Source organism: Agrilus planipennis, unplaced genomic scaffold (assembly GCF_000699045.2).
Source record: "Agrilus planipennis isolate EAB-ADULT unplaced genomic scaffold, Apla_2.0 scaffold72, whole genome shotgun sequence".
In the NCBI taxonomy this organism is placed as follows: domain Eukaryota; kingdom Metazoa; phylum Arthropoda; class Insecta; order Coleoptera; family Buprestidae; genus Agrilus; species Agrilus planipennis.
In genome coordinates, this window is record NW_020439081.1 from 76268 (window position 1) to 88168 (window position 11901).

At 30.8% G+C, this 11901-nt stretch overlaps 2 protein-coding genes across 2 annotated transcripts in view; one reads left to right on the forward strand and one right to left on the reverse strand.

Moving 5' to 3' along the window:
• The first annotated feature begins 63 nt into the window (after positions 1-63).
• Positions 64-1130, forward strand: LOC108733206. Its single transcript, XM_018464286.2, has 3 exons — positions 64-161; positions 322-506; positions 772-1130. Exons 1-3 carry the CDS (start codon positions 98-100, stop codon positions 967-969), a joined length of 447 nt encoding a protein of 148 aa, XP_018319788.1. The 5' UTR covers positions 64-97; the 3' UTR covers positions 970-1130.
• Positions 1131-2379: 1249 nt separating this feature from the next.
• LOC108733207 (trafficking protein particle complex subunit 10) overlaps positions 2380-11901 on the reverse strand; it is a 24788-nt gene continuing 15266 nt past the window's right edge. The window contains 2 exon segments of the mRNA XM_025977395.1: positions 2380-2829; positions 3320-3734. Coding sequence (XP_025833180.1) covers positions 2705-2829; positions 3320-3734 — 540 coding nt within the window. The 3' untranslated portion in view covers positions 2380-2704.

Genomic DNA, 11901 nt, shown 5'->3' on the forward strand with positions numbered 1-11901 from the left:
TTTTTAATTAATTTTTATCATTTTAATAATCTCTCAAAAATTCTTCTTAAAGGAAAAATACAAAAGAATATCATCAAATTTCGTAAAGTTACCTGCTATGGAATTAGAAAAATTATCATACACAAGAACATTCGGATATCCAACCGAAAGACTTACAGGAGGTAAGGCATAGGTACTAATTTCTAGTTTTGTTACCATTTTGCACTTTTAATAGTATCTACTTCATAGATTTAAGAATAAGACAACTACTGTTCGTTAAAAGATTGGCATATATTCAAAACTGCATTTTTTTCTTTTTAATTTTAAATCTGTTCTTATTAGGGCACTTTTCTGTTCCTGTTTTTATAAAGCATGACGCCATTCAACACCTTCGACCAATGACAGAAGATATTTTTTGGGCGTACTGTATTTTTATGTTGAAGAAGAGTACACCACTTTTACCCAGTTTTAACATGTTGGTGTTAAGGGTTTTGGAAGCCGGAATCAATTATGCTTGGGAAACGAAGGTAAATCTATATATTTTACTTAATAGCGGCTTGGAAGTAGTACGTTCGTTAAAAAAGAGTGCGGGACTATTGGTTACACGGCTGACGCGTGTTTGGGTGAGTGGTGTCGAATGAAAGGTAATGTGTCTACATATGCACAAACATTAAAATCATTGGAAAAGTTCATCGTGGGACATCGTACTACATGAATAAAAGTTTAAGGATGTTTTCAGTAAAAAGTGGTTTATTTGATGTTATTTTAGAAAATTCCTTAAAATAATTTCAGGTGGTACTCTTTCATACGAATAGTCGCACTCAACAAATCATTAGGTATCATTATTATCATGGCGAAGACACAGAGACCGTTAGTCTTCAGTGGATGCATGTTCAAGGAGCTTTCGGTATTTTAGCGTTTGGATATGCGATAGCATTCTTATGTTTCCTAATAGAACAAGTCGTACATAAGTATAAAACACCTACGTAAATACATTAAAATGTCGTTAGCAATATGTTGTTAAGGTTTTCAATCACTAAAACAATAGATTACACAAGAACAGTAGGTATACACAAAAGAAAGCAGTATCTACCCCTAAATGTAGTTACTCACAATGAAAAATAATTTTCTATTATGTTGTAAGGATTTGTTTACTGAAAATAAACTTGTAGATATATCAAGAATCAAATTTAATATTTTATTTGCCCTTTTAATCTTGAATTTCATTTTATAGCAATTTCCAAGTTTAATTTTTGCAAAAATTTTTATGGTTCTTAACTTTCATTTGTGACAAACAAATTTGTTTATTCTTTTGAAGAATCCAAGCTGATATTAATTTTTTAATTTAATGATCGAAAATGTATAACAATAAAAAAGCCAAATCAATTTTGAAAACAATTTTTTCTCTTTCCTTTCGATAGACTTCAGAAGAAATATGTATACTAATGTCAAATATAATTTGTTTGCTCTTTCGTTATTATCCTGGAACATCAAATGAAATATTCAAAAATTCCTTGTGTTATTAGAGTATTTATTCACTTTGACGAAGGTTGCAGGGCGAATATCGACACGAAAGCACGATTTTCGTTTTGTTACGAATCTACGATCCCTATTGTTAGTAAATTAAAATTAAGGGTGTCGACTGGGATACTATAAATCACTTACAGACATTTAGCAACCTCCTTAATGTATGCGGCATTGTTTCTGTTCAACTGGTAACACTTTTGAAACAAATGAAGAGCATCTTGAATAAGTCCTTCTTCCCGTAAAATAATCCCCTTTAGTAATTAAAATAATTAACAATGAATTAGATACATTACGTGTATAAAACATATATAACTAACTCACCTGTTTGTATAATGAATATTCATGTTCTATGTCAGATGTTTCAATATACCTTTTAATAAAATTTTTACACGCAAATGTTTCGCCCCTTACATGCTGCAAATGAATCAACCAATTATACCTGTCCAAAGAGGGTGGATCTGTAGTTTTTAATTTTGTATCTAAAGTCGATGTCATTTGTTTTTATTTAACAAAATTAAATTCACTCTGCCTATCCACAAACAATTTGTATGTTTGTATCTAATCGTATGAAAGTCATGGTAACATTACCAATTTAACTATTGATTTAGATAACAAAAGTCATAGAGGCACTTTCCACGTGACCAATAAAAATGCAAGCATATTTAGAGTAGAATAGGTCCCTTTTTTAATTAAAATTTAGTCAAAAACAATTTCGATCAAGGGCGATCCTGGTTGTTTATTATTTAATATATTCTAAACTTTTCAAATTCTGAGTTCCTGTTTAAACAAAATTGTAATTTTTTATTACATTTTAAAACTAATCCTAGTCTTTTAAAACAAACATCTGAAAGTAAAAAGTCAACTGTATAATAAACATAATATATATTTACAGCAGTATTCACTGATATTGTACAAAATAATATATAAAAACCCCTTCTACTATTATATCAGCTTGCAAAATATTATTGTTTATAAATACATACATTTTCGTGACATAAATGTCCCCTTTCGTCATTACGTAATTCATGTAACTCTTATTTTACATGAGTATTATGAAATTGCAGACTAAAAAAATAATTTGTACTTAGAGCGACATAAATTGTAGCTTACACGTCGAACCACAGTAAAATGAAACGATTAAAGCACAAGGCTGATTAAAAAAAAAAACATACATTAGAAAATACAGAAATGTTTTTGTCTATGAAACGCTTCCCTCCGAAAGGGCAGCTATTACGTGAACTTGCTGACCCTTGCAACTATTGTAAACTTGACCAGGACTGAAGGGTTCCAGCCGAGGATGACTTTCACCTTTCTTTGTTTTATCTGCAAAAAATAAAACGATTTCCATTATGCATTTTCATTAATTTATTGATGGTGAGTTAGCATTGAGATTAAAGATCTTGCAGTTAAGTAGATTAGAAATTATAATTATTTTTAAATTAAAAGTTTGTTCAGTAGAAAAGAAGCTTAATATCATTCGCATTCTGTTTTTATATGAAAACAAGTAAAAAAACGTAAGATACACAACAAAATTAATTTTAGAAAATGTGTTGTTTTCTAATTATAAATTTTTTCGTTAAAGATTAGGAGCTCTTAAATTTCGTCCTACGTCATTCATAATACAAAAAGTGTACAATATTTTGTTTCAATTTGATGGGATTAAATTTCACTTTTCATTTTTAATTAGCAAGATAACGCTGACTGTGAAGGTCTTTGTCTTTTCAATTGTAAAGTTTGAAATATTGTAAAGCATTTTTTCTTTAGTTACGCTTAATTAAATCTGGCGTAGGTATCAATAAAATTGTTTACTTACCACTTTCTGTCGTAATATACTTCGAAAGTCGTATTAGTGGAAGAGGCAGGTACCCAGTATTGAGAGGCATAACATCTAAAACTACAACTTGGGGTTCTGCCCCTGTTTCGAACGAAATCACACCAGCAGTACGACCACATACAGCCCAGATACTTTGTTCTGCTAGAACTTCATACATCACACTGCTTTCAATACTAGACAAATCCAAAATGTGACCAGCCGGTTTTATTTTTAAATTCAAATGGCACAAGACGCCAACACGGCAAAATTCGTTGCCCTTTGCCGGCTGTATACTTGCTTCTATGACATATAACGTCTGAAATAAAGCAGAAATCATTTTGTAGAAAAGTATAACAGAGAAACTTCCAAAACCATAAAACCAATAATTGTAGCTGTAGTTATTGTCTTGTAGAATTTAGCCAAGTATTTGAAACCCTGATCTTTTTATAAATTTTAATTTTAAATGCTTTATAAACAAAATTAAAAGGCATATTATTGGTANATTTAAAGATTATCGATTTTTGCAACAAAGAAAACGAAGAAAGTTAAGACCATGTAGATGAAGATTATTTGACAATTTGTTGTAGATTGCTAGAAGATGTTAATAGACTTATTCTATTAAATAAACCAGTACCAATTCCTGAAAAGCATGGCTTTAGGCAAGCAATCTTCTAGGATCCTTTAAAAAAGCGGACAGATAAAATGTCTATTCGTATTATTTCCTTCTGGCAGTTATTTAATCACCCACTAGCTTTCAGAGAGCTGTTTTGACTTTAATTTCATTACCGTAAGAAAAAACACAAGAAAAACACTCAGCTAAAATAAAAAAAACTCAAAGTGAAAGTAGGTATACAGAAACGAATATTAAAAGTACTTCTTTTAGTAAAAATTGCATTGTAAACGATTTATAATTTCTTTATTTAAATAACCGTGAATTTCACTCACATGTGGTCTACAAATTGCCAGGAAATAGTAAAGAGTATAATATATAATTAATATAAAAGTTCGAATGGTTAATTCATTGTAAACATTATAAATTCCGATATAAAAGTAATAAACCTTACAAAATTTACTGTTTTATTGCAAAAAGCTTAACAAAAGTTTCGTTATTGTTATTAGTTAGGTAGGTACTCCTTTAAGTAAGAAAAGTTCCTAAGTTATTTTACATTAATATTGAATTTACTAAGTCTTTTTGCTATTTTAGAACTAGATTGTTGTATATGATTAATAGAACAAAAACTTTTCTAATAAATAACAAACGTAAATTAAACAACTATGAAAAAATTCCGTTTGCACAATAAACTGCAATGATTGCAATGCTATCTACTTAGGCCAAACTGGTCGTTCTATAAACACCCGATTAAAAGAACATATAAATAACAAAGAAGAATACATGTAATATGTAATAAAAAAATGCAGATCTGCAAAGATCTGATTGGTTTCCCCATTTTTTCCGGTCTATTAAATCATTGAAAATTTTAGATGTTCTTTACTAATTATTTTGGAACTTACCTGCTGCTTTAGATTTAAATTGATAAATCAACACTTTTTTTAATCTTAATCTGATCTAAATATAGGTTCATTTCTCCAAATCTATCAAATTGTTCCCAGATTTTTTTTTTTTGGTGAATTTGAGAACATATATTTTCGCTCAAATAGAATTTTAATTCGGCCTTTGAGCTTAACAAGTGTTCATTGTAATTTTGGTTAATTTACATTTCCCTTTTATATTTGGAAGAAAAGGCGTAGGCATTAATTTACAAAGTACAGAAATAAAATTTTCTGCGTTCTCTTCTGCCGATATTTAAATTTTTGTCTCTATGTCTCCGTGATGTCCACGTATTTACATTTAATTTTAAATGGAATTGATATCGAGTTACCTTGTTAAATGTCTGCAATTTGAATAACTAAGTTAGTCTTAAACAAAGGACATTAAGTACTAAAACTGTTTAACGTAAGTAACTTTCGTGCACTCGCGTAAGTAAGTAAACCAAACAACAATTTCGTCTTCAAATAAATTAAAACGGTTCTCATTACTTCTGTACAATTTTATTTATTACTGTAAGTTGTTTGAGACTAATGTTCTTTTATTGTATGTTCGATTCAGTTTGTGTAATAAAATAGTTATGAGACAACGGGGTTTTGTATTGTAGTACATTTATTAATTAAAGCAAATACGACACGTAATAGGTACCACCATGGAAGTTAATCCTGGATTAAATCTTTTAGTCAGTACAGTGATAAATACATACTTTGCACATTTATATTGTCTTTTCATATTCAACGATAACGTTAGTACATTCGCATACAAAGGATCGATATTACCCAGCGTTAATTACAAAATTGATGATACAACCAACAAAACTGATTTCAAAATAAGTGATAACAGATGTGAAGGGATTATAGTTTCAACCTCAAACCCTAAATGGGTATTTCGAAAAATCGAGTACAAAATCAAAATGTCTAATGTACACCGATATAATAGAAGAATGTACCTTATTTTATTGACTCAAATTGAATCAGAAGAATTTGTCAACGATTTGTTCAATACAACAGAACTATTCTACGTGAATAATTTTCTGGTTATACGCGCGGCAAACATAAAGGCTGAGAAATGCGATAATTTTACAATGAAATGTAAAGAAAATGTCGAATACGAACTATTAACAAACAAATACGTAGGAAATAAAAATAATATGAACACAATCTTGTTGGATAAATGGTTTAGCAATAACAACAGCTATTTATTTAACAGTGATTTATATCCTGATAAACTGGTAAACCAGGAAGGACGACCTTTTCGATTGGCCAGCTTACATTATCCTCCATTTCATATTGTGGGTAAATAATTACGATTTTGTAGCGATTGATTTTATAACCAATATAAGTAAAACAAAAATACTGGTATGCAAGGGAAGAAAAAGTAGGGGAAAAGCGAATATAAGGATAGGAGACGAAAAATTAGAAGAAGTGGCTGATTTTAGGTATCTGGGAAGTTAGATAAGTCAGATTGGCAGGAGTAGTAAGGATATAAAGCAGAGGATAGCGCAGGGTCGGTCGCCTTTAATAAAAAGAAGTCACTTCTATGCTCGCGAACGGTTAATTTAGAAATTCGAAAAAGGTTGTTAAAGGTGTATGTTTAGAGCACGGCGCTGAACGGGTGCGAAACATGGACAGTGGGCGCGGCGGAAAAGAAAAGGTTAAAAGAGTTCGAAATGTGGTTTTACGGACGAATGATGAGGATACCGTGGATAGAGAAGGTTAGAAATGAAGAGGTATTAGAAAAAATAGGAGAACAGAGGGCTCTATGGAAGTCAATAAGAAATAGGAGAGATGAGTAAGTAGGACTCTTACTTCTCAGGCACGAAGGTTTAGTCAGAAACATATTAGAGGCAGAAACGGAAGTTAGGAGGGGTAGAGGTAGACCTAGATTAGATTACTGTTCGCAGATAGTTAAGGATATGGGTTGTTCTAGAGAAATGCCAAGATTAGCTCAGGATAGGAAAGAGTGGAGGTACGTGTCCAACCAGTCTTAGAACTGACGACCTTATGATGATGATGATGATGATGTACAATACGATAGTATATGACCATTCGACCATCAATTAATTAGAATAATCGAATTTTAAATTTAATCATTGTTCAGCCCTACGAATACCGCCACGTTGTGGTCTTGAACTAAATAAAACACCAAAACATTCAAAAACACTAAAACACGTTTCAGCACCGAATATCATCCTCAGAGACTGTTTGGCTTTTGGTGTTTTATTACTCTATTTTTGAAAAATTAAAAGTAACTTGTTTACTTTAGAGGACCCCGCTAACGAATCTGTTGGAGCGGAAACAAATTTCGCTAAAGAATACGCTAAAAGGCATAATATGAGCGTGGAATATGTCATCGACGAAGTGGGACAATGGGGAAACATTTATGACAACTGGACAGGGGATGGTTTAGTTGGAAATACTGCAATGGATAACGCCGATATCGGCTTCGGTAAGAACGAGTTTTATTTCTTTACAAATTTTTAAAGCAATATAGCAAGCGTTTGCATACGTATAAATTAAAAGGTGAATGCTATTTATTAATTAAATGTTAAACTATTGTATATTCGGTAATGCGTTTAATCAACAAAAAAGTTTTATCTTTTAATTATACCTTAGTACATTTTAGTAAAAGAGTCATCTTCTCCAGATAAATAATCAACTTTATAATAAACTTTTTTTTGTATTTTATCAATAAAAGTTTTGCATTAGTAACTATGTTGAGTTTTGGAATTCAATTACGAAATTAAAATAATGATCATTGAAACGGAGAATGCATATTTGTACTTTTATACTGATAATAAAAGTAGGTACTTAAAATTTTACTACTTATTTTCATTCAGTATACTAGTTCTTCCCCCCTATCAGTCACTGTGAGCTCGAAACTATTAGCACCATTACTTCAAATGGTCAAAATTCACTTTTGTGAACAATTTGTTTAATCACTTTCTTTGTGTTAAAAATTGTTTGAAAAATTAAATTTAAAGGAATCGTTTGTAAATAGATATGCAACACATCGTACACTTCAGCTTAAGAAATTGCTGATACTAACTTTCATTTAACATGATCAGTATTTTTATACTTTTTTCAGGTGCGGTCTACCTGGAATGGTTTCCATTGTATTCGTTTTTGGATTTTTCACATCCTTGCATTCGTTCAGGAGTTACTCTCTTGGTTCCAGAACCAATGTAACTGACCGTATTGATAAATTAGAACAGATTTAGAGACACTGGCACATCAATCTACTTAAGTCCCTTTTATTTTTATTAGAACAATAGTTGGCTGTTTTCTTTTAGGGGTAGCTTGTTTTCTTGCATGTACCACAGGGTTGTAGATTTTAGCAATCATGTTCACTAATAAAAAAAAATCACAAAAGCTCTGTATTTGTATGAAGTAGTAGATATTTTTACAACATTGAATAAAAACACTTTTAAACAAAACGCTTTAAGTTATGTGAAGCTGAATGATTACGGTTTTAAATTTATCGTTATATCGGGGTAATTAGTTAGTGTTTATACTGGACCAACCCAAGGGCCAGAACCCCCATTGCAAGGTTCTAGACCTAGACCTACCCAGGGTCATTTGTGGCTACGTCCTTGACTAGAAAGTCCTTTAGTGTTTAGTACTTTAAGACAATGAACTTTTTGAAGTGCACATTGCACTTGTTTTGAATATAGAGTGTTTTTAGCTATATATTTTACGATTTTGATTTTTTACCCAGTTTAGCCGGAGGTTGGACAGTTCCTTTATTTTCATTTTCAACTGAAATGTGGATTGCGACATCTATATCCTTCGTATGTACCATCGTGGCATTATTTGTGGTTACTTTGTACACTCGAAAATATTTTCGATTAGAAGGGTAAGTTAAAAGTTCTAGTTAAATTTGATTTAAAAGCCATAATCCAATGTATTTCAAATAATTATTTCGGTTAATAATTAATATTGAAAGTAATCAATTAATCGATTTAAATAAACAACATTCTATATTCCAATATATATTGCGGAAATTAGTATCGCTGAATTCTTGGTCGAATTCAAATTGATTTTTTCATGCAATTGTCTTTTTTGTTGAGAGAAAAGTTGACCAAATACATACTATTATCTCAAAGCAACAAAATGACTTACCAAGGCATTTAATTTTCTTTAAGTAAATGAAAAAATTGGGAAAATTTTAATTGCCAAATGAAGACATTACATTAGTGTGCTCAGTATCAATTTTAAGTTTTATTTAATATTAATTGCAGGCTAGAGATCCCCAAAAAACTGAATTCATACGTTAATGTGATGGAACTAGCGATATTCGAGTCTTCGGCATTGTTTTTACTTCAATCTACATCGGAAACGGTTCTAATGAAAAGGGCCTACCGATATTTATTTCCGATATTCATTTTTACGGTTCTTTTGACTTCGTCTTACAGCAGCGGCTTGGCGAGCAGCCTCACCATTCCGAGGTAAAAATAATTTGCTAATTGTAAGATCCGCTTTTGTATAAAATTTAGTAGATTTTATAGCAGTGGAGATACTAAACGAATAGAATAGAAATGTATGAAATCTGAAAAACATTTTCCGTTGAGAACTTCATCAAGAAATTAAAAACATACAATTTCCTAGTATTTATTTTCAATTTTAGACGCGGTGAATCGTTGAATCTTCTTTAGACGTTACAAATTTATTAACAACCAATAAATTCGTGGAAATTACAATTGTTTTTAATTTCTTAATATTGCGAAATTTCCACCAAATAATAATGCCTAGATTCTGTACTTCAATTGTAATGTAAGGACTATATTGTTAGGTACCAACCTCTAGTCTCTGACGAGTTCTACTTCTATTTACTTTCAGTTTTAATCAACTTTTATCACTGGTCTAGTATCTAATTAAACACTACACGTTCACTCGCGCTCATCAGTTTTAATTTTTACGGCCCAATTAACAAATAATGTTCGGAGATTTTTAAAGCCTTTACCGACGCGAAACACGATAAATACACTACAGGAATGATGTTGCTATCACATACTATATGTTACACGTTCAAATCATTCTACCTTTCACCACCATTTTTCCGACAAATACAGTATACATACACAAGTTTTTATGTTGTTTGCTAGAATTCTTCACGCTTGACCGATTCACAAGAAGATAAGAAGATTAAACTTACACATTTATCTGATATATACTTTTACAATTTTAGCATTTCAAGAACACCGAATTACGAACGATATTATTTCATTACTACTATAGAAAATAATGCTAATACATATATACAAATAAAGGCATTAAGCATAAGTTTAGCAATGGAAATAAATTTTCAAGCATGTAAAGTAAAAGAGAAAGAAAATGAGAATAAGAGTAGTCGTAAATAAGAAGTTGTGTGCTTCTTTTTACTAGTTTTTTAAGATTAAAAATAAATGATAAATGTGTATGAATTACGTTGAACATTGGAGGAAGCCATTAACAGGAAAGGAGCAATCAATAACAAATTAAACTGAGGAAAAAGAATCAGCAATCTAGGCAAAAGTACGGAAAAGACTAAATTTTTATGACAACACAAAAATTACAATTTTCGATTGTAAATGACTGAATTTGCTGTAGAAATAGTCATATTCATTAGGTAACTTATAATAATCTTAGTTTTGACATGTTTCTTTAAAAATTATTTCAACTTTCTTAATTATTAGATACAATTAAATTTGTAATATCAACTAAAATACTTGGTAAATTTATTTCTGCTAGGATTTTATTTTTACAAATTCGAGTCCAAATTGTAATTTTTATTATTTTCGCTTACGAAGCAACGGGCTAGTGGGATAAATTGTAAATATCGCATTAATATTTAGGTAAATTTTCGTTTTTCATTTTCTCCGTATGTATGCGTAAAATGCCATAAAGACGTTCTATTTAGCTTTTAGAAGACTTGCAAACTTTCAAAAAAAGTGGACTTGATTAAATGTCTACAGGGTGTTTGAGGTTTAACTGGACAAACATAAAATCTGAATTCGGAACCCCAAAACAAGAAATATGTTTTCTTTGTGGGTATCTCCGAAAGCGTTTTGTTAATTAACTATGATTTTCAATTATTTTCTATTGAATGGATATCTTAATACATTACATTTCTTCTAAATTTGGACGGGTTCAACTAGTTGTTTAGTATTTCATGGTCCTACATCAACAAAACAAGATCACCAACAAAATATGAAATAAAAAAGGTATTAGCATTCTACGAAGAAATTCTGCGTGAAAAGAAAGAAACGTTGTGTGATGACTTTATTAAATACGAAACCTTCAACATCGAAATTCATAACTTTGTTTTCGTAGCAATTCGCCACGCGTATTGGAAAAATGGAATACATATAAGCACACACACGTGTCTGTATACCTATATAATTGTAGTAATTACACATAACAACAAGTCCTCCCTTATTGCTTCCTGGTAAAAAGAATATAACGATAAAATGACGACTTTATAATTTTTTGATTTTAACCTTTCTGCTTCCTGAAGCGGCAAGTCAAGGTCCTTCAATTATTTTCAATATTTTCTAAAATTTAATAGACACAAGAAATTCTAGTTAATTATGTATAATTTTAGTATTCATCATCATCATAGGGTCGTCAGTTCTAAGACTGGTTGGACACGTACCTCCACTCTTTCCTATCCTGAGCTAAACTTCGCATTTCCCTAAAACTAAAACAGCCCACGTAGAAATTTAATTCGTTGTTGAGAGTTATGCCCAGATACTAATATTGACTTATCGTAAATAATATTAGAAAGATAATATTTGCTTAAATAAATGTTTTTAGCTGGTTGTTGCTTTAAATAGATATAAGTAAGTTCAATTAACTTTGGGACGAAAGTTTCCTCTGGCGCTGTGCTTCTAATTTTAGTACGTTATAGAAAAAACTTATTGAGTTTCCAAGAGTTCAAGTACTTCTATTCACATCTACCTTACCCTATTGCTGCTATACACACAGCAATTGCAGACCGAACATCACCTTCTAGATCAAATATTTTCGTAAGCAATGAATACGATTCTTCCTGTTTA

What these genes read in the sequence shown, in the direction of transcription:
- LOC108733206 (XM_018464286.2), top strand. Translation starts at nt 98, where the DNA reads ATGGAATTAGAAAAATTATCATACACAAGAACATTCGGATATCCAACC. An exon ending in AACCGAAAGACTTACAGGAG is followed by an intron (nt 162 to 321) that starts GTAAGGCATAGG and finishes TGTTCTTATTAG; the next exon opens with GGCACTTTTCTGTTCCTGTT. An exon ending in ATTATGCTTGGGAAACGAAG is followed by an intron (nt 507 to 771) that starts GTAAATCTATAT and finishes AAATAATTTCAG; the next exon opens with GTGGTACTCTTTCATACGAA.